The sequence below is a fragment of the Fusarium phalaenopsidis genome (genome assembly GCF_050370095.1).
Source record: "Fusarium phalaenopsidis strain FUZ10S chromosome Unknown contig_32298, whole genome shotgun sequence".
NCBI classification, from domain to species: domain Eukaryota; kingdom Fungi; phylum Ascomycota; class Sordariomycetes; order Hypocreales; family Nectriaceae; genus Fusarium; species Fusarium phalaenopsidis.
Genome location: NW_028145407.1, coordinates 1,735,239 through 1,762,446, shown reverse-complemented (window position 1 = coordinate 1,762,446; position 27,208 = coordinate 1,735,239). Strand labels below are relative to the sequence as shown.

At 53.3% G+C, this 27,208-nt stretch overlaps 9 protein-coding genes across 9 annotated transcripts; 3 read left to right on the top strand and 6 right to left on the bottom strand.

Moving 5' to 3' along the window:
• Positions 1–1,273: 1,273 nt before the first annotated feature.
• LRP88_07106 (kinase-like domain-containing protein) lies at positions 1,274–3,277 on the top strand (the record flags this gene model as incomplete). Its single annotated transcript, XM_083243642.1, has 4 exons — positions 1,274–2,097; positions 2,150–2,442; positions 2,496–2,877; positions 2,929–3,277. 4 exons carry the CDS (start codon positions 1,274–1,276, stop codon positions 3,275–3,277), a joined length of 1,848 nt encoding a protein of 615 aa, XP_083100866.1.
• A 975-nt stretch (positions 3,278–4,252) lies between these two features.
• On the top strand, positions 4,253–5,669 carry LRP88_07105 (uncharacterized protein; the record flags this gene model as incomplete). Its single annotated transcript, XM_083243641.1, has 2 exons — positions 4,253–5,546; positions 5,602–5,669. The coding sequence occupies 2 exons, from the start codon at positions 4,253–4,255 to the stop codon at positions 5,667–5,669; spliced, it is 1,362 nt and encodes a 453-aa protein (XP_083100865.1).
• Positions 5,670–5,950: 281 nt separating this feature from the next.
• Positions 5,951–7,450, bottom strand: LRP88_07104 (serine--tRNA ligase DIA4; the record flags this gene model as incomplete). The annotated part of the gene is made up of 1 exon (XM_083243640.1): positions 5,951–7,450. The coding sequence occupies one exon, from the start codon at positions 7,448–7,450 to the stop codon at positions 5,951–5,953; it is 1,500 nt and encodes a 499-aa protein (XP_083100864.1).
• A 427-nt stretch (positions 7,451–7,877) lies between these two features.
• LRP88_07103 (uncharacterized protein) lies at positions 7,878–9,596 on the bottom strand (the record flags this gene model as incomplete). Its single annotated transcript, XM_083243639.1, has 2 exons — positions 7,878–9,138; positions 9,187–9,596. The coding sequence occupies 2 exons, from the start codon at positions 9,594–9,596 to the stop codon at positions 7,878–7,880; spliced, it is 1,671 nt and encodes a 556-aa protein (XP_083100863.1).
• A 309-nt stretch (positions 9,597–9,905) lies between these two features.
• On the top strand, positions 9,906–12,406 carry LRP88_07102 (GEN1/YEN1 family endonuclease; the record flags this gene model as incomplete). The annotated part of the gene is made up of 3 exons (XM_083243638.1): positions 9,906–9,919; positions 9,969–10,105; positions 10,158–12,406. The coding sequence occupies 3 exons, from the start codon at positions 9,906–9,908 to the stop codon at positions 12,404–12,406; spliced, it is 2,400 nt and encodes a 799-aa protein (XP_083100862.1).
• Positions 12,407–12,742: 336 nt separating this feature from the next.
• LRP88_07101 (ssDNA-dependent ATPase MGS1) lies at positions 12,743–14,386 on the bottom strand (the record flags this gene model as incomplete). The annotated part of the gene is made up of 1 exon (XM_083243637.1): positions 12,743–14,386. One exon carries the CDS (start codon positions 14,384–14,386, stop codon positions 12,743–12,745), a length of 1,644 nt encoding a protein of 547 aa, XP_083100861.1.
• A 1,001-nt stretch (positions 14,387–15,387) lies between these two features.
• Positions 15,388–17,623, bottom strand: LRP88_07100 (CTD-interacting domain-containing protein; the record flags this gene model as incomplete). Its single annotated transcript, XM_083243636.1, has 5 exons — positions 15,388–15,771; positions 15,822–16,017; positions 16,074–16,903; positions 16,953–17,372; positions 17,462–17,623. 5 exons carry the CDS (start codon positions 17,621–17,623, stop codon positions 15,388–15,390), a joined length of 1,992 nt encoding a protein of 663 aa, XP_083100860.1.
• A 1,113-nt stretch (positions 17,624–18,736) lies between these two features.
• On the bottom strand, positions 18,737–19,570 carry LRP88_07099 (uncharacterized protein; the record flags this gene model as incomplete). Its single annotated transcript, XM_083243635.1, has 1 exon — positions 18,737–19,570. One exon carries the CDS (start codon positions 19,568–19,570, stop codon positions 18,737–18,739), a length of 834 nt encoding a protein of 277 aa, XP_083100859.1.
• Positions 19,571–22,151: 2,581 nt separating this feature from the next.
• LRP88_07098 (uncharacterized protein) lies at positions 22,152–24,644 on the bottom strand (the record flags this gene model as incomplete). Its single annotated transcript, XM_083243634.1, has 1 exon — positions 22,152–24,644. The coding sequence occupies one exon, from the start codon at positions 24,642–24,644 to the stop codon at positions 22,152–22,154; it is 2,493 nt and encodes an 830-aa protein (XP_083100858.1).
• Between the last annotated feature and the right edge of the window lie 2,564 nt (positions 24,645–27,208).

Genomic DNA, 27,208 nt, shown 5'->3' with positions numbered 1-27,208 from the left:
ACTACGTCGAATTTCGAGTCATCTCATTCATCTGGCCAGCTTTCAACTCGTTCATCACGAGGGCCGCACGCGAGTACCTAGGTAAGCATTCGTTCTCAGGGGCAGATCCAACAAGCAGGAACCAAATGCTGAAAATCCACGAGGTCAACTTAACTAAGCTGCTGAAGCGTCAAGCGCCATCGCCCTCACCCACACACACCATCGCGCCAAGACCACCTGTCTCTGGGCTCAACAAGGCTATCGGCGCCCTGATTCAAGCGAGACGACCGATTTGAAACCTACAGACGGTACAGGTGTACGCACCAGTCGACAGGACGCTACCACGCCAGCGGGGCACCTCCCGGCCGCCATCGCTCCCCGGCGCTGCGCCAGGATTTTGGGGCGTCTTAGTGGCCTGGCAGTTCCAAGACCAGAGGCTTGGGCGTCATCTTCTGGCTTCCTCGGAGCCTGCGGGAGGTGGGACGACACCGAGCCGCCGAGCTTTGCTTTGTAAGGCAAAGGTCCATCGACCCCCGGCAGGGTGCCCAAGGATCCCTGGAGAGGCCGAGCCACGAGGTGTGAGGCGGCCAAGGTGAAAGGCGAAGAGGCGATAGAGGAGTGAGACCCTGCTAACCGGGGACTGCTAGCCTAGCCGGAGGATACGGTACAGCACTGTACCTCCCTAGCGCGCGGTGCGTGGAAGCTCCTCCAGAACTGAAGCCGACGCTCCACGGCGGGAGGGACCTGCAGGATGATGGCTCCGTCCGTGCCTCATTCCGTGCCTCAGGCATCGACATCTTCCGAGGGCGCCCCCATTCCCGTGGCCCATTCCCAATCCCATTCCCAGTTGGAGACCAACGAGACCCATAACGTTAGCCAGCCCCAGTCCCAAGGCCAGCGTCATTCCCAGACTGAAGCCTCGCCTTCTTCCTCCCTTTTCTTCAACAGCGACACTGGCCAAGATCTCGCTGCTGATACTACTGGCCACGCGGCCTCATCACATTATCAATCCCCTCATCCTTCTACCGTCGGCCCTCAAGCTCGACTCTCTCAGACAAGTCAAAGTCAGAGTCCCCCTTCTCCTTCGTCGGCGCCTTCATCCGCGCCCTCGCCGCGGCGCAACCGCTCCCCGCTCCACTCGCAGCATCGAGCTCATATCCGGCCTCAACGTCATCGAAAGAATCCATTATCTGTCTCCCGCCGTTTCTTCCGTCGAATATGGAAGCGACTCTCTGATCGATTAAAGCCTGCCTCCAAACCTGCCGCCGTTAAAAGCCGGCTTAACACCGCCGAAATGCCCTCCACCAAGAACTCCAATGGCGCTGGCGGCCAGGTCAGCCATCGCCTGCGCAACTTCTTCCGCATGAACACCGGAGGTAGTACCGGCAGTGGTTCTAGCGATAAAGAAAAGGACAAGACTTCGGTTGCCACCACCCCCGATGCCGCCTCTGGTTCAAAGTCCCGCCATACCAAGTTCTTTAGTAATACAGTCGGTCGCCTGCGCGCACACACCGTCGCCAGCGAGGGCAACCAGCTCGACGAGGCTATGAGCCCTACGGCCCATGCGAACCCATACTTTGCTCATCAGGGTCAGCCTGGCCTGCGTCACCACAATGCCGACTCTGTCCCCCCGAGCCCTCCCGATACCCCTACTCTCAAGGTAGAGGGTCCCGATGGTACCAATGTCGACCAAGCAACTAGCGAAACAAAAGAAGAGCTTGCCCGAAGACTCAGGAGAGTTGCTAGTGCCCCCAATGCCCAAGGTCTCTTCTCAAAGGGCGCCTCTAATGGCGAACGTCCTGCGACTGCCGAGCTGGGCAAGGATCCTCTCCTGGCCAACGCTAGCTCGGGCTCCCTCGGCCTCATGGAGACAACAAAGGCACAGGAAGCCGAGGCCAAGGCCAAGGCTGCTGAGGAAGACGTCCTTGCTGCTCTCCCTGCCCCTAACACGGCCATGGCTTTCCGCAGGACGTACAGCTCCAATTCTATCAAGGTTCGGAATGTGGAAGTCAGCCCGTCAAGCTTTGACAAGATCAAACTTATTGGAAAGGGAGATGTTGGAAAGGTATATCTCGTGAGAGAGAAGAAGAGCAGTAGGCTCTACGCTATGAAGAGTACGTCCCAAATACTCCCTCAGCCGTAATCGCCACTGACCCGTCACAGTACTGAGCAAGAAGGAGATGATCAAGCGCAACAAGATCAAGCGAGCCCTTGCCGAGCAAGAGATTCTGGCAACAAGTAACCACCCGTTCATTGTCACATTATACCACTCGTTCCAGTCGGAAGATTACCTCTACCTCTGCATGGAATACTGCAGTGGTGGCGAGTTCTTCCGTGCCCTTCAAACACGCCCAGGAAAATGCATCCCCGAAGAAGACGCTCGCTTCTATGCCGCAGAAGTAACAGCAGCTTTGGAGTATTTGCATCTCATGGGTTTCATTTACCGTGACTTGAAGCCAGAGAGTATGTACACCACAACACTATGCTGACAAATACACGACTGACTGTTGGAACAGATATCCTGCTTCACCAATCGGGTCACATCATGCTCTCGGACTTTGACTTGTCCAAGCAGTCAGACCCTGGTGGCAAGCCGACCATGATTGTCGGTAAGAATGGTGCTCGAACGGACGCTTTGCCAACCATCGATACGCGATCATGTATTGCCAACTTCCGAACCAACTCGTTTGTTGGCACCGAAGAGTATATCGCACCCGAGGTGATCAAGGGAAGCGGACACACAAGTGCCGTTGATTGGTGGACACTGGGTATTCTTATATATGAGATGCTCTACGGAACTACGCCGTTCAAGGGAAAGAACCGCAATGCCACCTTTGCCAACATTTTGCGAGAGGATATCCCCTTCCCAGACCACACGGGCTCGGCGCAGGTCTCCAAGTAGGTTCGCTCGCCAACATGATGTGGATAATGACTAACCAAAGACTGTAGCCTTTGCAAGTCACTAATACGCAAGCTACTTATCAAAGACGAGAACCGTCGACTGGGAGCCCGAGCTGGCGCTTCGGATATCAAGGCGCATCCATTCTTCCGGACGACACAGTGGGCGCTGATCCGCCACATGAAACCACCCATCGTTCCCCACGCTGGCCGAGGAATCGATACCGTCAACTTCCGTAACGTGAAAGAGAGCGAGAGTGTCGACCTGTCTGGATCCAAGGCGATGAAGGGGGTGCCGCTGGATAGCGGACTGGCGACACCTGGCGGTGACATTGCCGACCCCTTCCTCGAGTTCAACAGCGTCACCTTGCACCACGATGGCGACGACGACCATCGCTAGATCGACCAGCGAACAAACTCACCGAACAAGACTTGACATGAAGAGCCGGAGGGGTTGATGGCGAGTTAACTTGAGCTACTGGCTGGCTATTTCACCACATGTATACGCACGGGACCACGGATTGAAATTCTTGCACTGGGACGCCTATTACGCATTTGCACCATGATTCGACTCGATGCCACTCCTTTAGACGAAAGTTTGCCAGCGGGCAGAAGAAAGGCCAAGAGAAGACAGAAAGCGGAGGAGGAGGAGGATGAGACCAGTTGAGCGGTTGATATATGTCGGTTGACAGCGATTCAAGAAAGAAAGAAAGAAAGCAAGAAAGAAAGTAGGAAAGGAAATGCTCGGCATTCCACATTTATTTGTCGTCAAAATTGGCGTCTTCTGGTCTGGCGTTTGGGGAAGAGCGGGAAAGAAAGCAATGATATGTTTGGTCTTGACCGTTTGAACCAAGACGGAGAGCGAGTGCATGAAGCTATCAATCAATAGAGCAAAAAGGATCTTTGTATTTTGACGAAGCCGTCGCCTCGGGCTTATTTAGGTCAGCCTTGTGAATCTTGGTTGTGTGGAAGCGTGTACAAGTCGCGTGGTGAAGCTCCTATCGTATAAGGGTCATCTGCGCGGTGGGAATCACACATGACCACACCCAGACACTATCGGGTGTCTTGCTGATGGAGGCGCAGGGGTTCATCTGCCTAGCTGAGACCCTTTAGAAGCACAAAGTCTCAGTTGAGAGCGCGTTTGCCTGAAGGAAATATGGAGAAGACGCGTCTTGAGAGCTTTTCGCATGATGGGTAGGGCGCTCATGGGATCTAAGCTGACATCTCGGCGGGATAGGACAGAAAGACACAAAAGAGGCGAAACTCCCCGAGTTTCACAGAGTCGGCATCGTTCTTGTTTTTATTCATCTGTGTATTTTATCAATAAATTGCGTATCAGTCACTCTCTCAAGGAATAATTACGCAAGTTTTCAATATGTCGCGGCACCGTCCGGCTTCGGAGCCCCGACACCGGTCCCGCCGGCGGTCTTCGGAGCGGGGCATCCCCGGCGCCGAGAAATTCCAATCACGGCCTTACCTTCTTGAGTGGAACGGGCAAAACTGTCGACAAAAAGGTATTCTCGATGCAGAGGACTTGAGGGAAGAGATGGCGACGGCGGAAAGGCCGGGGTGGAGGAGGATGGTGGTTATGAGGGGCGAGTGCGATTTGGGTGTTGTGTTGGAGATGGAGATGGAGAAGGCTGGGAGGGGATGGACGTGGGAGTTTGCCGAGACGGAGAGGAGAAGACGGAAGAGTGGAAGGGAAGAAGATGGTGATAATGATGGGGGGATGGATGGTGAAGGTATTCGCATCTGTCGCGCCTCGCTCACGATCAAGAATCGACTGCCTATACTCTTACTCGACGGCCTTCCCCTACGAATACCCCCACGCCCTTCCAGACCTTCGCAGTATACTAGACCACCAAGCACCACACGTCCAGAATCCATCTCTCAGGGTAAACGTCCACCGCAGAGATCCGAACTCGAAGATGCCCTCTGGCAAGCTCTCGTCGACACGCGGGGTCTGGAAGATCTCGTAGCAGAGATAGTATACGACTCTTGGCTTGAGAAGCTCGACACTTTGCCTCCTCTGGGATCTGATACTGTGGATGTTCAGTGGACGATTGCTAGAGCTCTCGAGACCAATGCAGATGCAACAAGGGCTATGGAGCGTCGAGGAGGGTTTAGCACTGTCACATCTGCGGATTGGACATATCTCTCCGAGCGTCTTCAAAGACGGATTCAACTCTCTGCCACTATTGCGTTGAGCATACAATCCCAGGAGGCACATGACGAGCCCAAGGACATAAACTCGCGGAGTCTCGATCGCATAGCCTATCTGGGAGGTCTTCTCCTTCCCCTGACTGTTGTTTCAGGAATTCTCTCTATCGAAGGGACGTATGGTCCTGAAGGATCTGCATTCTGGGTATTTTGGCTTGCATCTGGCTTATCTTCGATTGTTGCCCTCCTTGTCATCTATGCAGACCACCTTCGAACACTCGACGTATGGATGGAAGTCGCAGCAGGAGAAGTCTTCGAAGGCTTAGATCTAGATCACCACCACAGCGAGAATCGCTTCCAAGCAAATCGATACACGAGTTATAGCCGCCAACCACGTCGACGACAGTATCGCACTAGCGGCGGAGATCCAGAGCGCGGAGAGGCGAGGTTGACGACAGCTTCTGATGGAGGCGTGTATGTCGTGCAGCATCGAGGTGATGGAACGAGGAGTAAGGCGTGGAGGAAGGGGGAGTTGGGATGGCTTGGTGCTGTGAAGAAGATGAGTGGATGGTATCGTTGGAGGGGAGCTCAGGGGATCGAGTTTCGGATGCCAGGGTGGGAGGAGAAGGTGAAGGACCTGATTTGGTGACGTTTTTAGCTGTTGTATACCCAGAACGACAACATTAAATTCATGTAAGAGTTGTTTGTAGTGTATCACAATTAGATGGATAGATCAGATAGTCATCCTTCGCGAGAAGAGTTCCTATATTTGTCATGGCTAGATTATTACGCCCCCCTTTGCAACTATTACTCAAGACATCAAAGTTTTCTTTTTCATCAAAACAGCAGTTCATGCCACCGTCCCATATAATTCAACTCGTACAAGAAGCCAGCCAGGCCCATTAAAACAAGCTTACACGCGATCCACGCTCGACCTCCGACCTCCAAGGCCAATCTTTTCCTTTCCGTCCATCCACGGCCGCAGACACTCTGGCACCGCGACAGTCTTGGCCTCCTCGTCCCAGCCGTTTTCGAGGATGGCCGCTAGCACGCGCGGCACGGCGAGGGCGGTGCCGTTGGTGGTCCAGGGGAAGGAGAGTCTGCCGTCCACGCGGGTTCGTGTGCCGAGGCGGCGCGTCTGGTAGTCGGTGCACATGCTCGCCGACGTCACCTCGCCCCAGTTGCCCTTGCGGCTGGGGAAGAAGGCTTCCATGTCGATCTTGCGGGTGGCTGACGCCCCCAGGTCGTGAGCCGGCATGGAGAGGATGCGGCAGTAGAGACCCAACGATGAGAGGATCTCGGTCTGCATGTCGAGCATCTCGTCAAAGAGGTCCTGGGCGACGTCCTCATCCGCAGCTGTCCATGCAAACATCTCAACCTTGGTGAATTCGTGAACGCGGTACAAGCCCTTGGTGTCGGCGCCACGGGCACCAGCCTCGGCCCGATAGCATCGAGAGACGGCGACGCGCTTGAGGGGTAGATCCTCTGGGTCAATAGTGGTGTTGGCCTTCATTCCAGCAAGAGCAATCTCAGATGTTCCGGTGAGGCACATCTCAGGGACGCCGCGCTCGATGTCGTCGGCTGACTGGGAGATAGTGTAGACTTGTTGCTCGCCGTTCTGGTCGCGAGGCTGGAAACCGCAGGCGGCGCCAATGTGGCTGTAGACCATGCTGGGAGGTGATACTTGCGTCCAGCCATGACGGGTTGCGACGGCGAGAGCGTACTGAACCAAGGCCTGCTCTAGTTGAGCGGCCTCACCAAGGAGATAGTACCATCCCCATCCAGAAGCAGTGGCAGCTCCAGCAAAGTCAAAGATGCCGAGTTCAGAGCCAATGTGAACATGAGACCGCCAGATCTTATCCTCGGGAGATTCCTGAAAAATAGGAGGATCATTGATGTAGCTGAGCACCTCGGGCTGGTCACCCTTGGGGGTATCTTGGTGAGTGAGGTTGGGAAGTTCCAGCGCCAGCTCCTCCATCTTGGCGACCGCCTGCGACTCGCCCTTTTCAATCATTGAAAGTTGCTGCTTGAGGTTCCTGGCCTCCTCCTGGATCTGCTCGCGAGTCAATTGCTTCACCTCCTTGAGATCCTCATCGTCGCTGCTGGTAGCCGGGTTCGCGAGCTGGCGCCTCAGCAGATTAGATCGCTCACGAAGGGCACGACCCTGCCTCTGGAGATCCTGCCATTTGGCGTGCAGCTCAAGAATCTGAGCCGGGTTCTGGGCCTGACGACGGTAATTCCTCTCGACGCATGTCTGCTGATACAGGTCCGGGTGCTGGCGGATGTCCTTGATGTCGACGATGGGCTTCGGAGCCGAGGGCGGCCTCTTGACGTCGGCGAAGCGGCGGACCAGGGCCGGATGAGTCCTCGCTTGAAGGTTGCGACACGTTAAGCGTGTCAATGTCCTGTTCATGTTGGGCTTGCCCTCAATGCTCAATGAGATTCGAAGCTTGACGTAGTCTAGAGGTAGTTGCGGCTCCCCCCGAAGCTTTGGCGGGTGACATGCGACGATGGGGCTCGGGTTATTGCATAAGCCGAGCCCGGCGCCGATCCGACCCCGACTATCGTCAAGGCCAAGCCTCGGAGATCATGAAGTTTTGGCATTTGGTGAGCCAATCTTGTCGGGCTAAAGAGATGAGATGAAGTAAATTAAATTCAATCTTGTTTGCTAATGGGGTATGTTGGTCCGTCCTCAATGGTTGATGCGTCTAGTAAATCTCTCATTTTCTCAACTCATGACCTTGCACACCACGCTTCATCCAAGTTCATTGATAATAGTGCTCATTTCATGTCATGACATCTCAGCTTCCACATCTAAAGTTCTAAACACCAATGCTTTCTCACAAGAATCCCCATGTCCCCAATGTCCAATTGCCGTGGTGTCCCCCAGCGCCTCGAGAGTAACCACCAGCCTGTATGCTTTGTCGTTGTTGTGCCTTGAGGTCCACCTCCGTTGGGCGAGAGGCTCCTTGTACACCTTGCTGCAACCATATCTCGCGATCGATGATGGCTATTGATGGCACCTTGAGTTGGCAGAGTAGACTACCTCCGATCCATGGTCCAAGAGAATGAAGCACCCGGATCTGGCCTTTCATTTGCGGCGCTGTCTCTCGCTGCCGTGCGACCTTAGCTCCAATCGGATCCCACTCAGGCTTGGTATCAGCAGCGGTCTTGACAGGCTTTTCCACCTCTTCCCCTGACTGTGATGGCGAAGAGGATCCGTCACTGGGGGATGAACTGCTGGATTGTCGGTTGAGTCTGACAGTGTTTCGGCGCTGATCCACGACCTTGCCAAAGACGGGCTCCCAGCCTCTCTTGTCGACGATAGCTGACAGGTCATCAATAATTCGTTGTTTAAGGCCCAAGATATTTGAGCAGCCTCCCGTAAACATGATCCGCGACATGCAGATTGCCCTCACATCCATGGGAAGCTGCAGAAGATGGCGGTATATGAGCAAGTGTACTGGCAGGTCGTGATCATCGAAGGTTGCCCGGTTCGCTGAGGGGTCGAAAAAGGCGTCATCGCAAATCTCGGCCAGCTTTTCAAAAGGAACCTCGATCGTTGTCGGCTGGGCGCTAGTGGTGATGGGTATTTGGGCAACTCCGGTGGGAATACCAGCCTGTGCTGACTCGGCCTCGAGTTCTTCTTGCTCGTCGACTGTTTCTAACTGTGTCGACTGTCTTTGAGATGACCTAAATTCGGAAGACTTGCACCATATCAAGCGGCACATAATGTCCTCGCACTCCTCAAACGTGATGGATCTTTGCTTCTTGTCGTCATGTTCCCCCGGGAGTAATGGCTGGATAGCTTTGTAGAGTGAGTCGAGGAGCGTCCTTCCTCCTCGAATAGTTCGTGTGCTCTTGACTTCTCGGTATTCGTAAATACTGGTAACAACTGTTTCGGACCATCCCAGGTTGATGACCAATGCAGACCGGACGCCAGCGGCGACTGTGGACATGACTGGGCTTGACATGAGAGAAATAGTAGGAGCCTGGAAACGGTTGAACATGGTGTCCAACACAGCTGTTAATAAGGGTACGGGAACAGCAGAATCCAAGACTAGGCCCAGCCTTCTAGGCCGGGAGTCGATAAGCAGGTATCTAGACATTGAGTGAGTAGGGATCACCTAAAGTTTGATGGAGAAATACCTGGTGAATGCATCTCGCACTACACGCTCCAGCTTGTCCTGAAAAAGGCCAACATCAATTTCTCGTAGATCAAACCGCCAAAACTCATGCTCCTTGGACCATTCCAGCCCAGGTGGTCGTCTCGGTTGCTCCCAACCCCGATAGTCGCCAGCACGGCGTTGATCTTCGGGACTGCATTGGAGCGTGGCCTTGGGAGAGGCGTCGCCGGCGAAGCCCACCCGAATGTGGCGTGACCCCAGCTCAATCACGATGACATCGTCATCAGCTCGTATGGTGGACGGTGAGCCGTAGGTGGAAGTGATGGAGCGGTTTGGGGTGTGTGGAGTGGAGGGGCCTGACCCCTGAGGAGGACCTCCTCGGATGCTGGCCACGCTGCGATGAGCAAGCGTAGGACCTGCCCCCGAGGCCATGGTAGTAAAAGTATGTTACCAGGCTGTCCTCTTTGATTTTGGGCGTGTTTTTCTGGAGTTTGAGAGTGATGCGATGCTCTTTGTTGGGTACAGCTTTGTGCAAGATGCTGGTTGGTGGGTGCCTGTACTGTAGAGCCTGGGTGTTGAAGTCGGTGTCGGCGATTGAGAGGCCGATGCGCCGATAAGAAAGCAAACACGCCGTTTTGGTAACCGCAGCGACGTGGGGCAGCGCTGCACCGTGAATCTTCACCTACATCATCGACCTCGAATGCCGTGAGCAGATCGCTTCGGGGGCTTTCTGTGAGCCAGATGGGAATCAAGGGGTAACTATTGCTCTATTTAAAGTCGTATACGCCTTGCTGACTCTTGCAGCATCTACCAGGAGATCGGCGAGGGCAGACGAGTCGCCCTTGCAAAGCTTGCAGCCGATTCTCTGGTCAACGAGGGCCGGCCCTTTCGAATCGCCATTGACATTGCTATTTGGCAGTTCCAGAGCCAGGTAGCCCAGGGTATTTCACTCTCACAACAATATTACAAAATGCTTCTCTAACAGCGCTATAGGCGGCACCAACCCTGCGATTCGAACCCTTTTCTACCGTCTCGTTCGACTTCTGGCAGCGCCCATCAAGCCCGTATTTGTGTTCGACGGCCCCTACAAACCTAAAATAAAGCGAAACAAGCGATCCGGTCGAGGCGATGCTTTATCGAATGCGCAAGCGAAACGATTAATCCATTTGCTGGGGTTCGCCACTCACGATGCGCCGGGAGAAGCAGAGGCAGAGTGCGCTCTGCTGCAACAGCACGGCATTGTCGACGCCGTCATGAGCGAGGATGTCGACACGCTCATGTTTGGATGCACAAAGATGCTACGGCAATGGTCTCCGCAGTCGAAGCGCCAAACGTGCCCAACACATGTGTCGCTCATCGACAAGGAGGAGATGCGCCTGGTTGATCAAGGCCTTGACCGAGAGGGCATGGTCCTTATCGCCCTCATGAGCGGAGGCGACTACGATCCTGTCGGAATCGCAGGATGCGGGCCCAAGGTCGCTGTCGAGGCTGCCAAGGGAGGGTTCGGCAAGAGTCTCTGTCGCTTGAAAGCTTCAGACGAGGAAGGGATCCAGGCTTGGAAGAAATCGCTGGTACATGAGCTCCGTACCAACGAAAGTCACTTCTTCAAAAGACGAAACAAGGCATTGGTTATCCCGGACACTTTTCCCGACTTCAAGATTCTGCGTTACTATACGCATCCTGTCGTTTCGCCGGAGTCGAGTCTAGAGGAAATCCGCGACAAGATCTACCAAGAGCGAGAGATTCAAATCGAGGACCTGCGGGAGTTCACGCGCGAGATATTTGGCTGGGACTTTCGAATAGGCGCGATCAAGTTTATTCGAGTCCTCTCCCACGCTGTGCTCATCAATAAGCTGCTCGACACGGGCTACGATGATGCCGGCTACATCAAGGGGATCACAGGATTTAGATCACACGTTATGAGTGATCTTGTTCCTGAAGTTCGCATGCAACACGTTCCTTTGGAAATCATACCAATCGATTTATCCAAGGAGGTAGACGAATCAATTACTCAAGGCCGGACCGGGTTGGCACTTAACAGTGATGACGATATCGACGAGGCCGAGAATATCGAGGAAGCTTCTAGCTCCAAGTCCAAGTCAAAACCGTTTGATCCTTCAGAGCGCTACGGTATTTGGGCGTTGGAGGTGCTGGCCAGGAGAAGCGTGCCAGAGATTGTTGCTGAAGCTGAGCTAAAGCACAATGCTCGAGAAAGGGCCCTCCAGAAAAGAAAGAATACCACAACAAAGTCCAAGTCCGGGACCAAAACATCCGGAACCAAAGCCAAGACTGGAATGCCCGCCGGTGCCCTTAACAAATACGTACAAATCTTGAAATCTCAGCCTGCTCCAGTGACGACAGCCAAGGAGGACGCCGGACTCGCTATGCCCAAGAGGCCGTCGCCGACCCGGTCGCAGCGACGTCTCCGAATACCCTCCCCCCTGGAGCCAAGTAAGCACCAACCCACGTCTTCGACCTCGGGCAGCCCCGCCAGGCAGACGACCCCTTGGACACTTGGCAGCTCACAAGTGATGCCTAGGCCGCGAAATCCTCCTCCAGCAGATGAGCAAGAAGCGATTGTCATCACATCTAGCCCCGTCCGCCCGGTGGATTCACCTCCCCGGTCCCCGTCCCCAAAACCTTGGGCTCGTGCTCAGGAGCTCCCTGATACAGTACGCTCAATCCTTACTTCGGATGGCTCTCCGAAGAGGGTGAGGAATACGGCACGGAGTTCGAGACTTCCGAAGCTATCGAGCTCGTCTCAGGGGACTCAACCTACGAAGCTGAAGCAAACATCAATGGACTTGTTTACCAAAAGGTCCAACACTAACACTTCAAACTCTCAATCATCTCCCCCTAAACTCCCACCTCCACGCTCCAAACCTTCGGCTCGGTCAAAAGATGTTGACCCCTTTGACGACGACCCCTTCGATAGCGATTCTGATGGCCTCGTGCCCCTCTCTGAGCTCATCTCGCGTTCTCCTACTTCTCCCACCAAGCGCCGTCCGCCATCTATCCCGCGGGAGCGAGACGCAAGCCCCAGTCCAGCCCCAGCGCGGAAGAAGAAGTTACTCATCCCGCGGGCCAGCGATGTGGGCTTCTTCAAAGAGGTCGAGGTAGACGCCGACGAGCGCGATGAGCGGCTAGCTAGGGAAACAGCAGCTCTGGATCGTAGGGGCATCAAGGCGAGCGTTGTGCGGGTGAGTGATATTGGATTTATAGACTTGACGCAAGAGGATTGAACAACGGAATGGAATGGATACATGATACAAGCGGCATTGATTGCATTATGATGATGGCGTTGGAGGTCTGGTTTATTCATCATGGCGTTGCGAAGGATATCACAATACTAGCATTTTGAAAGGCAGCATATTTCCTCACGACATGCATACGAAAAGGGAGTTACAAATAGACTTGCTATATCTGTACGTTTTATGACTTTTGATGCCTTGCCTTCATCCTGAAGGGCTTATACTATACAATTACAAAACCCGTCTAGGGATACCCAAGCCCAACCATACTCCAGTGCAATGCAATTATCCGACGCTTGTCTTATTCCGTTTTACACAAGTACGGCATCATGTGCCTCCCATCTCCAAGTCGGGATCAATTTCTGTTCCTAGATCTCGTTCTTCGAGGAATCGTCGTCCAATAAGTTCGTCTGGCAGATATGTCTGCTTCACCTGCCCGTCGCGATAGTTCGGGGGATACTTATACTCCGCGCCGTACCCGAGATCCCGCATGAGCCGTGTTGGCGCATTGCGCAGGTGTAGGGGTACGGGTAGACCAGCGACGCCAGGTTCACGCAGGGCGGCGTAGGCGTTGTTGAGGGCGCGGTAGGCGCGGGTGCTCTTAGGCGCATTACACAACGCAACGGCACAGTGAGCGAGAGGGATGCGAGCTTCGGGCATACCAATCTGCTGGGTCGCCGTGTATGTAGCAGTTGCTAGCGGGAGAAGAGTGTTGTCTGCAAGACCGACATCCTCAGAAGCGATAACAACCATGCGGCGGGCAATGAAGAGCGGATCTTCGCCAGACTGAAGCATGCGCGCGAGGTAGTAAAGAGCTGCATCGGCGTCGTTTCCACGGACAGACTTGTGGAAGGCAGAAATAGTATCGTAGTGCTGGTCGCCCGCGCGGTCGTAGACGAGGGTCTTTGTGAGGGCCGCCTTGATGTCGGCTTGGGTGATTCCCTCGCGGGTTGTAAGAGAGAGTGCGAGTTCGAGGAGATTGAGGGCGGTTCGGGCGTCACCATCTGCAAAGCGAGCGAGGTACGAGATCATAGCTTCATCGAGGAGCGGCGTAGAAGGATAGACGGATTCCTCCTCACGAATGGCGCGCTGAAGAATACGGACGACGTCTTCGGTGGTCAGAGTCTGGAGAGTAAATGTCCGGCATCGAGATAGCAAAGCAGCAGCGACCTTGAAAGACGGATTCTCTGTCGTCGCGCCAATAAGCGTCACGGTGCCAGCCTCGACAGGCTTAAGAAAGACATCTTGCTGTGCCTTGTTGAAGCGGTGAATCTCGTCGCAAAAGATGATGGTCTTGCGACCGGTGAGGGCAAGGTCGTTTGCTGCCTCCTGGAAGAGCTTCTTGACCTCGGCGACTCCTGTGCTGGTGGCGTTGAGCTCGATGAAGCGGCTCCCAACCATCTGGGCGATGCATCGTGCTATTGTCGTCTTGCCTGTTCCTGAGGCGCCCCAGAGGATCATGGATGGGACTTGACTCGACTCGATGAGGGAACGGAGGACGCCATTTGGTCCGACGAGGTCTTGGCCGAAAACATTGTCGAGTGTTTTTGGCCTCATCCTTTCTGCCAAGGGAGCAGCCCTTTGTGTTTTTGTCTTCTTCGCAGCTCTTCCATCTTGCTCTGCCCTCCCGTTTGTCATGGTCTCGTCGCCATTCGTCGCATTCTCCGTCTTCTGACTCGCTCCGGCTCCAGGACCTTCTTCAAAAGTCCTCTTCCTCCCCGTTATCGGCTGCAAAGCTCCTTTCACGGGCGTCGACACCCTATTCTCAGAAGCAGCCTGCCGCTTCGGGGCAGGCGTCGAGAAGAAATCCGAAGCATTGCGCTTCTGTGATGCCGGCTGAGGCGTCTGCGACTGCGGCGGAGTCGGGACCTTGTCCTTGTCGACGATGAAGCTCTCGCAGCCCGAGTCGATGTGGCCGTTGATGTCGGACGACCTTACAGACTGGTTGCAGATGGGGCAGTCGACGGGCATGGTCGGCTCGGGTCGGGGAGAAGATGATTTGCCGATCGCCGGGTGACGAAAGGCGAGGGTGTAGATGCTGTGTGACTTTGCGGCTGCCGTCTTGTGTGGTCGTTGTCGTGGTGTTGGTGTTGCTCGTGGTGAAGGTGTTGAAGCTGTGAGAGCTCGAGTGACGCGATGCGTAGGAATTTTGGCTGCAGCTGTAAAATGTCAGGGACAAGACGCGCCAGAAGGCGGATGATACGTACCGAATCGCGGGGACCAATCCATGAGAGGCGGGCCGCTTTCGGCTCCACAGATTCGGTATTGTTAGTGCAAAGAGAAGACTCGAATGCGACGTGAAGGAGGCAGATGGAGAGGAAATATTATGGCAGAGTATTCATTCAATGGAGGCCTGAATTCACATCACAGGCCTTTATTTACATGATTCTGTATAATTCTTCGCCCTTCCCACCCCCTATGACTGCATACAAAATATGCAGGTTCATGTCATGCTCGTCCATCCGCATCGACCCAATACAGCCTCTCAACCTTCAGCAACAGGGTTCAAGCAGGTAAAAAGAATGGGTGAAGGCTCTCTCTGGCTGGCTGAGCACCAAGCCTCCTTAACAACATCAGCTGAATCGCCTTGCCCCCAAGGCAACCGCCATAAACAAAGCTCATTGGTCCATTCAGTAGTTCATGTCAACCCTTGTTTATTCTGTCTTTTGAACGGTTTGTGAGATGCCTCGCCTCCTATAACTCCGCCTTCTTCAATCCACCACATAAATCATTCCATCCCATTATTTCGCATCAACCCCCTCTCCATGAATAAAATCAACTCCCAATGCTAGAAACCTCTGATGTGCAGCTGACCGCCCGCCGTCCGTTTCATGCTTGTTGGTAATGCATCCCATAACGCCTTTTCGTGCTGCCTCGCTGCTGCTGCAATGTTGCAAGTCTTGTCACATCACCATGGCCAAAAACATCCCATCCCAGTCTTGGTCGTAATAGGGATATATGATAACCCCTCTTCAAGCTGAAGTCTTCAGAGACCGCACCTTGGGTGATGCGATACTCGTTTCCGCCTTGCGCTTTCCAAGCACCGGCTCTGGTGTTCGTCCCAGACCAGGTGTGCTCTCACGGTCTCTGGTTGCTTCTGCATGACATGAGGCGTGATATGCCCGGTTGCCTACCAAGACCGTGTCCAGCCACACCCACTCCTGCGCAGTGTCGAGCCACTTGTTCTCAAACCGATCCTGGCAGATCGGGCACACGGTGTTGATCCCACGCGACGGGTCTGGCACAGCAATGTACTTGGGCTTGGCGGCCTCTGACGCCTTTGAAGCCTGTGCTGCCACCTCGTCTGGCCCAGGGATATGGTCCACATCGACAGCTTCCCTCGACTTCAGCCAGTCCTGCTTCTTGTTAGTGATGGTTCACATCTACCAGAATGGGTTTAACTTACACGTTGGTCGACATACCAACTCCGGTGCATGCCTCGCTTCTCTGCTTCGTTGGCTCGTTGGTGCACACGGAAATGCCAGTCCATGTGGGCAGTCTTCTTCTTCTTGCCCTCCTCATCAGTTCGGAATCGTCTACCACATTGCGTGCAAGGAGGTCCAAGATCGTCATGGAGGCGCGAAACCAAGGAAGGGTGGAATCTGGTAAGGGATGGGTGTTAGCCACTATAATGAATACGTTGACACTGAAGACTCACGGTTGCTTCAAAGCGGTCACATTGATGCCGCCAGCGGGCGGAGCGTTGAAGTTTGCCAACATCCCAGCTGCCTTGGTCGAGGCCAGGAGGCTCGCGATGTTTGGGGGGACAATCGGTGCTGGCGGTGGCGCAACGGGAGCAGCCGGCGCAGATGATGGTGGAAGCAAACCTGCTTGTCGAAGTTGCTCCAGGAGGGACATCGCGCCCCCGGCTACCGGTGCCGGTGCCGGCTTTGGAAGCTCAGCATGAACTGGAGGTGGTGATCGGATGGCCACATTGGCATACGCTGGAGGCTGTGGTGTTGGTGTCGAGTTCTGAGGCGTTGCCGACTGCCTGGCCATCAAGGCTGCCAACGCACCCTTGCCCAACAACGAGTCGAGCGTCACACCTCCCGGTGCCGCAGCCGCGGGGGCTGATGAAGGGGCTACGGACACCGGAGGCATTGGACGTGCCTGGACGGGTACGGGGGGAGTTGGTGTAGGTGTAGGTTTCTGGGCCAATGGCGCCATCATGTTTACGGCAGCAAGTTCAGTTACTTTGTTCTTAATGAGCTCGAGCTGGTCCGGAGGCAAGCTAGTGCTCTTCACAATGCCCTGGAGGTCCAGCAGCGCTCTTAGTCTGGTCTGAACACTAGCATCTTGAGGATTCCGCGAGGCCTCTGCCTGCATCGCCACAATCAGGTTCTGAATGTCATTGCTCAATGTTTCTATGCTTATCCCAGCGGGGGTGGGCGTCCCACCGACCCCGTACGCCCCGGGATAGGGAGGTTGGAAAGGTGCAGGTGCAGAGTTGTTAGGTTGTGGTGTTGAGTGAGGGGGGTAGTAAGGAGGCTGCAAAGAGTTAGCCCGAGTCTGGTCGCAAGGGGACACAACAACTTACCTGCTGTCCTGGGAAGGGCTGCCCTCCGTTCGAAGGGTATTGCTGAGCTGGGTAACCGGGCTGCCCTCGCATTCCAGGAGGTGTAGGAGTATCACGATGGGGGACTGCTGATCGTGGACGACCAGGCATCATTCCTGGCTGAGGCATACTTGCGGCTCGTGCCTTCATGAGCGCATTTTCAATCGGACGCACCAGCTCGTGTGTGAAGACAGGCCTGCTGTCCATTGATCCACGAACCGGCTCCTTCCACGTCCGAAGCATCTCCTCCATCTTGCGACGAACAGGCTGGTCGACTACCGCATATGATTCCATGAATGTTTTGAAGAGGTTGCGACCGAAGTAGAGGGTATAGGGCGTGCCGACATTTTTGACGATCGAATCGAGTACGTATAAAGCTGGCAACTTCTTGTTCGGGGGCGCCTACCATCGCAAGTTAGCCTTGTATCACCAAGAGAATGAAAAATATCGCATGAATCTAGACAAGTCGTTCGCATGAGAGATCTTCCTACCTTGAGGATGTGCTGCTGCAAAACCTCGGCAATCGCCAACGCATGCTCAGTATTCTCGCGGGCAATCGTGGTCAAGTTGCTGATTTCGAATCGCATGTTGGAGGAGAGGTCCTCCAGCGCGAGGCGGTAATCCTCCGCGACCTCTGCAGAATCCGAAGTCATGATGATGGATGAATCTGGCGAATCAAGTTGCAAGACAGAAGGTGAGGGAAAAGAGATTGGTACGAATGTGAAGAGGCTGTCTGGAGGAAGGGGGAAAAGGCCAAGTGGTGGCAACAATGAAAGTGGTCAAAGGCGAAAACAAAGATATCTCCAGAAGCAGACGCCAAACGATCTTGCAGCAGAGGGCAGAAGCTTCCGGTGCAAGGCACAACAGTGCGTTCTAATCTGCAGAAGTTTATTCCCAAACAAGATCTCCCTCCTGGCACGGCACGCGCACAGCTCGTCTAGCCCTAGTACCAGTATTCCCAGAGAAACCCTTGCGAACGAGCGAACGCTGCAATCAAGAACCAGCAGACATAGCCCGACGTCACCAGTATAAACGCGCGCGCACGCCTGTTTTGGGCTCTCGAATGCGCAGCGCTGTGATCAGGACAAAGAGAAGCTCTGACGGGATCCGAACAGGCGCTTATCGGGTTTGCTGACCTTGGGAGTCAAAGGTGTCGCGTGTCGAAGGGACTGTTTGCAAATCGCACGCCAAGTCTATCTGAGGTGATGAGTCGAGGGGAAACCTTGTCACGCGTTTGCTGTATTGGCCGAGGTGTCGAATTAAGGCCCGTGACAAGACAAGGTGATCGGTCGGTGATGATGTGAGGGAGGGAAGAGAAACGGGAACCGAGTTTGGGTTCTTGACGAAGCGTCCCGTCGCTGCCCGCAAGTTGGAAGGCGCCCACCCACGTGACTCCCGGGTCGAAGTTACCGGTACGTACCTCACATTCCACGGCCACACCACCATTGGGCACCATTCACGATATCACGACAATCAAAGCGAACAAAAAACTGTTAGAACGATCGATTTTCAGTAAAGGTGACTAGTAAAGAACTGTTGGCAAGGACAAAGCAAGCCGTAACTAAATCCGATGGTCCTTCCCAAACGAGCCGCTGGGTATTTCATTAAAACATTAAGCCAGACTCCCTGCTTCCAAACGCCTTTCTTTGTTCTCATTGTCTCCATGCAACGAGCGTTGCCTCCGTGCTTGCCTCGCTTTCTCCCCAGACTGAACCTTCCTGCATGCTTGGTCTTTCTTCTTCGCCAAGCTCGTTCTTTTTGTCCTCCTAGAACCGCGACATGTGCGCCTCAGAGTAATAGCTGCTACGGCGACCATTGTTCATGGGGTGGAGAGCCGTATCAGGACGTCGAACAGTGGGCACGATGGGGCTTCGGCGCTCTTCCTCGTAGTCGTTATCTCCATTGATGTGGCTGTGGTCAAAGTGAGGACCTGCGTTGCGCTCGACATCGACGTCGCGAGGGATGGGCTGGCTGATGTTGGGTCTGGTGGAGGCGTTCTTATTGCCACGGTTCTTCCAAAAGACCGACATGAACTTAGCACCAGGCTTCTCATTAAGGGAGCTGCTGCGGCTGGACATAGGCTTGTGGAAGGACTCGTCATCGCGGCTCGTCGCGAGCTCGCCCTCGATTCGGACGATGCGGGCGTTGATGCCGTTAGCCGAATCGCGGAAGATGAGGGAGGCAATGATGTTCACGACACCAAAGGTGAGGCTGAGGATACCAGCAGCCAGGACAAGTCGCCAAAATGGGAGTCCGAGGTTGTCGGCAGAGTTGGCGGACTGGTTCAGCTTTCCCAGGACGTTGCAACCGATGAGGATCATGGCGACACCGAGCCAGGTAAGGCCATGATGCTCGGAAAGGACAGGCCAGGTCTGGCGGAAGTACGACTTGGCAATAGGAAGCTCGGAGACGATGAGGAAAACGGCGGCCGTGCTGGTGAAAAAGAGAGAGGTGGCGTCAAAGAAGAACCATCCGTTGGAGGTGTCGATCTTGATGATAAGAGTCCAGCACGCCACGACAGCGGCGAGGAGACCGATGATGGTAAAGCCACGGAGGATCTGGAGGAAGATCATCCCCGGACCGCGGAGACCTGAAAACATGATGGGTGTAGTAGATTGGTAAAGAAAAAGTGGTGTAGTGTTTGGGTCGATTTGCGTTGATCGACGAGATGTGGATGATTTTGATAGGTGCCCTTCGGGAACGAATCTCGTTGGGCTGAAGAGAGGGAGCGAAGGTGCGGTTCTAAGAAGGAGTCAGTGACAAGGACAGAAAGAAGGAGGTGCTCGCAGATGGGCTCTTACCAAATGACCTTGGTGATGAGAATGAGTCAGGAAGCGTTTGCGCGAGCAGTGACGTTCTCTGGATGAAGCTGATGTTTGTATAAGAGAGAGTGATCAGGAGAGAGGAAGAGATCGGAAGAAAGAGAGGGGTTTTGAGAGCGAGAGGGGAAAAGTGCCTGAAAGAGAGCAATAAGTATTGATGACGGATCCAGCCCAAAGGTCAATATTCCAACAATGACAATAGAAGCGAAAGGGGAAGTTTTGAATGATTGAAAAAGTGGCGTCAATGGTGGTTCCTGAACACCATTGTCGAGGCTTTGAATAGAACTGAACAATAGGAAGTGAGGGAGGGCTGACTGTCACTGAACAGAACGGGCAGGCTCATGCAGCCTTTAAGAACAGCTGCGCATATCAGTGCATCAGTGTCGACGCGCCCTTGTTGGGTAAATCGGGCATGCAGAAGAGGCGTCCCCATCCCTGCTCGCCAGTGTCAACCAAGCAGCAGCTGAAGCAGAGTCCTGGAGGTGTCGCGTGGAGGGGGATGCGGAGGGGCGCATCGCGATTCGCCGTTTCGTCCAGATCGACTCGTTCTGAGGTGCATTCTTGGTGTCAGGCTCCACTCGGGCCCGTATTGTTGTCAGAGGATGAAAGAAACTTCCAGCTCTGCTGTCTCATGGCCGCGATATCTGGCCTAAGACGCGCTCCCCAACAGAGGTCCGTCTCACTTCACCAGAAGGGCGTAGGTGCCCTTGGGTGGACAGCAACAGGTCGCAGCACCTCGGACCAGTCGACCCAGGCCAGCGCCTAACTCTGGGACTTGGGCGATTTCATCAGCGAGCGGTTCGACTCTTGATGTTTGGGCGGGCGTCACTGGATGGTTTGCTACTCTACGCATCTCAAGACCGGGGTTGAGGAAGGGAATGATTGGACGAGCAGTTTCAAAACGTCGTTTCAGAAGCCTTCTAGCCCAGTGGTGGGCCGCGTGGGCAGCGCTAAGTGGCCTGGCAATGAGCCGCATACAGGGGTGGCACGCCACTGAAGAACATGAGATTCCGGGGAGCTGCGACTCACACGCGGGGGACGTTTGGGTGCCACGAAGCTCGACATGATGCACAAATAAAGACCTGAGGCTCCACGTTGGGTGATTGATTTTTCTCATGATTGCAAAGAGTCATCCGTTTTGTGACCGGAACATGAGGGCTCGGTTTCAAAGAAATGTTTGGTGTCAGAGGTCAGCCTAACCCTCATTGGATCCATCGCCTAATCAATGCTAGGCGCCCGTCGTAGTAAATTGTCCTTCGCAATCTCAAAATCACTAAAGGCGAGACCCGGAGCTTCAACGTTCTCCATCTGTTTTTAGAGTTGATTTTAGCCTACCAAGAAGATAAATTTGACTCTCGTTTTCGGGCCCTGTTGGTCGCTTACCTCTCGGCTGCAGGTCGACTCCAGGCGCTTGTCCATCTGGCTGGTAACCGCGAATCGATGCTATTTTGGATGAACCGGACCCATCAGCGATTCTATAAGCGCCCGCTCAACAACCGCAGGTTCTAGGCCACCGAACGGGTCGCCAATGATCTCACCATTATTAAATCATTCCATGTTAGCGAGTCCTTTTAATAGAGGAAACAGACGAGCCGAGTCGCTTCAGACTCGTTTGGCCCTGAGCGAACAACATAAAAGAGAACTACTGCTCACCATCATGGTGTTTCCTAAACTACTGGAGGTGACACAAAGGGGAATGACGCGCCGCAATCATCTTGTGGACAATTGCAGGTGGGCCTTCATGAGAACTTCATTCATGGTAGAAATGCAGTTTTCGGCGAATAAATGTCAGGTGGCTATAGCCCTCGTAAAGTAAGACTTGTTGGCCCTTGTTGATACATCCCCCCAGTGTCCTCTATTGCGATGAAAAGTGTAACTATGAGAGATCCTCGGGCTTGCATTGCATTTTCCATTGTCCTGGAAGCTTGACCTACCTATCTTGGCAATTTTCATTATTGGCGAAAAAGGGACATTTCCACCTCCCAACAGACCTGCCAAAGAAATCCGAACAATAGATAGACTTACCAGGAGAAGATGAATGGAAAAGCTACAAGAATTTGACGGATTTGACCAGAGAATACATTAAAACTATTAAGTAAAAACAAAGGAAAAAAAAAGTCACGCCCTCTAACGATGGCACAGCACTCATCCTTCACCCCGAAATGCTCTAGGGTGTCACCCGGGTCAAGGAAAAAGCGAGACACTGGGATGAACAACTTAGCTTTTCCTCCCCTAAATATAATCAATTGAGTATCATAATAAGAGATAAAAGTGCTCTATATTCCTTTACAAGGTTTTTTACAATCCTTAAGGGGAGTTAGGCAACTGCCTTGATCTTCTGGCGTCCCGTTCACATGTCTCAACCTTCGGTCTTGCCTGGAGGTTCAACAAACCGAACTTCCACCTGATTATTCTGCTGAGTTGCCTCGGCATTCAATGCGTCCCGGCACTCCTTTAGGCATTCGCACGACTCCTGCGTGTCCGGATGATCTTCGCCGAGCAGCTGTCGCCGAAGGCGAACGCAGTCCTCTAGGAGGGCCAGGGCATCGCCGAGCATATCCACGTCAGGATAGAGATGTCTCGTATCTGCAGAGAGCTTACCGAGCAACGTCCAAGTCCGTCCGAGGTTTGTCATGGCAATAAGGGTATCGGGATGTTCTTCTCCGAGCACCCGCTTGCTAACCTCCATCACTTGCACCTGCAGCTCCTCCGCTTCCCACGTCTCGCCATTCTCGTAGAGCGTCATCGCTAGGTTCCCTATGCTGATGAGAGTGTCCGGGTGTTCCTCTCCGAGCAAGCGTTTTCTTGCCTCGATGACGCGCCTCTGGAGCTCCTTTTCCTCCTCGCCTCCAAGTGTTGTGGCGAGGTTGTTCATAGCAAGGATCGTATCCAAGTGATCTTCTCCAAGCACACGCTTCCTGATTTCCAACACGCGACCCCAAAGCTTTCCTGCTTCATCCAGCCGACCTTGCTCAAAGATCGTAAAAGCGAGGTTGTTCATGGCATCTAGCGTTTGCTCGTGCTCCTCTCCATGCAGCTTTTTCCTTGTCTCCATGATGTGCACCTCCAATTCCTCGGCCTCTTCCCATTGACCCTGATTGCAGAGAGCAGCGGCAAGATCGGATATGACTGTTAGTGTTTCAGGATGCTCGGCTCCTAACAGTTCGGTCCTTGTGTTGATCGCCTGTCGCTGCAGTCTTTCGGCATCTGAGTATCGTCCTTGGAACAAGAAAAACCCGCCGACTCTATGGCGAAGAGATGCCTTGACCAATTTATCCTCCGTCTCTGAACCACTGTCTTTCGTCCTTGTATCTGAATCAGTTCGCTTCGGCTCCGTCTGTGACTCAATGTCATCCGAATCCAAGACGGCGTAGGCGTGCGCAAGGTATGCGCTGCATAATGAAATGTCCTCAAAGTGGCCATAAGGATAAGAATCCGAGACTGCCAGCAGCGCCCATCTTGTGAACTCGTTCTTGGTGCCCTTGCGATTCAGCCAAGCACGGGTCACCAACTGTACCAGACGGTGCATGTTGTGATCGCCGCGTTTCTCGGCAATGATGAAGCTGAAAGCTTTGAGGACGCCAAGAGCCTTGACAAGCTGTATAGCGATGTTGGGCTCCTTTTTCATTTCTTCACTGTAAAATTCGAGGAAATCCATTGGGATTGATTGTCGGTCAAAAAGGCTCATGAGGGAGAGAAGCTCGGCTGCGAAGGGATATTGTCGCTCGATCTGCCGAAAAGAAAGGATCCAGGTTTCTGTGACAGCACGAGGTGTTGCCGAGTCTCTCCCAACTGCCTCAAAATCCTCACTCAATAGATCCACCAAGCCCTTTTCGCTCCCATTCAAGAGCTCTAGGTACTTGTCAACAGTGATGGTGTTTTCCTGAATGAAGGCAGAAGCTTGTACGAGTGCAAGAGGTAGGAACTCGAGTCGAGATGAGAGTCGTAGCAGATCTTTGGGATCCTCATCGATACCTTGAAGTCCACGAATAAGAAGCTGGACTGACTCGTCTTCATCCATCTTGTTGACCTCGATGGAGCGCTTCCCTCTCGTGAGCCTTGAGCCCACTTGCAGATTCCTCGTCGTGATGAGAGCGGTTCCGTGAGAGCACTCGGGGATGTAATCGGAAAACTTTCCCCCATCCCCTGAAGGAAAGAAGAGCTGCATGTCGTCGGCATTATCGATGATCATCAGCCATTTCCCACTATCCTTGCTTTCAAGCCAGCCCTTCACGACCAACAGGCTGTCGAGACCGCTCGACTCATCATAGCCCGGGATATGGCACTCCTCAGCGATGCTGGCATAGGAGTGGGAAAAGCGTTCCGCACTATTGGCATAAACCCAGAACACTGAAATTTCTGGGTGGGCTTCTTGTAACCAGTAGGCGTACGCAAGTGCAACCTGCGTCTTCCCAACGCCGCCGAGACCGCATAGCGAAGCCCGTAGGTGTGCCTTGTTCCGTGGCATAGACTCTGAGTGGCCAAGCTGATCTTTCAATGATTCGAGAATATCGGATCTTCCAACAAAGTCCGGATTGCTTGTATAGGGGATGAGATAATGCGGAATGGCTTCAGTAACCTGCTCAGGGTGGTGGCTCTTTGACCCGGCCTGACCCTGTTGATCAATCTTCTTGACCCAACGCTTGAGCTCACCACACACTGCCACGAATCCTGGCTCAGTGCGGCTGCCAAACTTTGTCATCTGGGCATGGTCGCTGTGGATTCCGATCGAGATGTATCCGGGGAGAGTGGCTGAGTGTTTTGGAACAACCACGCCGATCCTTTTCATGGGGAGCTCTTCGTAAAAGCATGTGATTTCGATGTTGTTCGTTTCCCCCTTATTCCGGGCCATGATCATTGTGTGAAAGCAGTCCTGGATACGGGCGAGAACTTCGGAGTCGCGCGTAAGTAGCCGGACGATCTCGGTATTGGTCTGCTTCATCATGCCAACGGAGCGAGATAACATCTCTCCCCATTTGGCGAGGCTTGACCCATGATGCGGTGTCCCCAGAAAGACGATGCCTCGGGTCAGGTGAAAGATGCTTTGGAGGTGTGCTTCGGGACGCTGTTTGGCTGTCACCAAGGCATCTTGACAGACCAATCCGCCGAGACTATGGCAGATAAAGATGATGGGCCTCTCCGCCTACAGTTGTGAGTGGGAGATCAGAAAATAGTTAGTTGGTCGGTGTGCTTACTGTCTCGTCAGACTGTCTTTGTGAGGCAAGAGATGTTAACAAAGTGTGCGCATGATCCGAAACTCGATTTTTGGACGAGTCGATCAAGCCCGCATCGTACCCATACGTAAGGATACGACAGTTCGGGACCTGTGACGGAAGAAAAACTTTTGGCCAAGGCTGTACCTCCGTTTTGGCGGTCCATGTTTTTTCACAATCGCCGTTCAGACCGTGGATGAAGACGATGCTAATAATGCCATTGTTAGAACGTAATCTAAATCTTAGGATATTCTTAGCGAGTCTTTACTCAATTTTATCGTCCTGTGAGCTATGGAGGACCTTTATTCCAGAGTAGAAGTAGGTCTTGGCCCGTCGAACCGGCGGCGGTTCCGATGGAGATGGGGTTTCGGGAGCCTTCGTCCCGCCGATAGTCCGGTCATTGTCCGGCTTGCTGCGGAAGATCCGGCGGCGTATTGAAGACAGCATTCGTGATGAGATATGATCGATAGCTTCGGATTAAGCCTGAATTAATTCATTTAGATCGAAGAGATGGACTTTGCCTGCTCGAAACGCGGTGGCCAAGGGCCAGTATGTATTGTCTTCCGTTAAGCGCCCGATCGCCCAGCATGGATGGGATTCCCACCCCGTTAAGCGCCAGCATTAAGCGAGCTCGATATCGATCAGTCATGTTTGAGTATTCTTGGCATCCATCCCGATCCTCGAATTAAAAACTGATGATTGAACAGGGACTGAAATGTGAAACAGGCAGTGTTGAGGCTGCAGCAAGCACCACCATGAGCCAGGCGTTGAAAGAATGCTGCGCCCACAGTCTTCATACCATCTAGGAACCCTAGACGATGTCTTCATTAAGTGTCACCAACTCCTTAGGACCTGACTACTCGGCCAAGAATGTTTACTACTCCTAGAGGAAAGGTGAAGAGAAACGTTTATACTCTGTTAATTGTGTCTTTCGATCACTTTTATGTTTTCTCTTACTTTTCGAAGTAGAGAGCGCAGAGTCCTTGCGACCACGAAGAATGGATATGCTTCGGTTTGCACAGTCTCACCTATTTGACCTCCTGTGAGTTTGAAGCACTGCCTCGAGTAGAAGAATAGTTTGGATTTCTGGTCTTCGTAGCCCCTTGTCCTGGTAGTAGGTGCTCGTCCAGCCCAGTGGCTTATGCCATTCATTGAGTCTGACGCTACGGCATGTCGTTAATGTTTCTCAGGAAGGGCCAAATGATTTTCGTGAAATCTGGGAAGTTCAATCTGGCGAGGTCACGGCAGATGCGAAAAATAATAAGACGTCGAGAAAAGCTATCAGACGTTCCTTGGGTAGCCTCTCATGGCGTTGCGGGCTGCGCCAACCATCGTTCGACCATGAATGATGAATATGCTATAGTTGAGTGCTAGTAGGCATAGAGAAGAGTTTGGCAATGTTATTAATCATAACCTGTTCCAAATACATGGTGTCAGAGAGAGTCACCATGGGCACTGTATCTCTGGTTTCGTCCCGGCCCTGAACGGGCATGCCGATGCTACTGTGGAGGCTGAAGATAATGAGGCTTATCCATAGCAGCCAGGAACAATGTCACCAAGTTCACTGGCGTAAACCTTGTCATCAGTCTGGGGAAGCGTGTCTTGGTAGTCAGATGGTGAACAGCGAGTGAGAGGTCGTGGAATGGCCTTGGAACAACCCGTGTCTAATTTCGTACAGGGCAGTCCATCTCTAGAGTCCAAGCTGAAACAAGTACGAGGGAAGAAAAAAGAAGCTTACTAGATACGACGTTGCGTTGAAGTCTACTGTTGGGTTGCATGAGGCTTTGGTCTGAAGGGACAAACGATCGAGATGCATCCGATCGCAGATGTTGGAGGATAGGCAGTCCGTATCTGAACTGATCGACCGCTTAAGCTTGTTAATACAAGATAAAGACGCATGATACTTGGAAGAACGTGAAGATCTAATTAATAGCTTTCAATAGTTTCGTCTGGTGGTGAATCCTGTCTTGGAGAGCGTGTGTAAGTCGACATCATGACATCACGGAGCTGCACGGCATCACGCTTGGGTATCGTTTCCAGATGAGATACGAGCCCAACGATTGGGAAAAAAACAACGATCTTACTGAAAACCCTTTGGAAGACCCTCCGAGTGTACACGGATGTCCCACTTGATGTTCTCCTTGCAACGTCTTGCTTACCCGTGAGAACCGGTCCCTGACGGAAGTCCCTCCGCCAAGACACA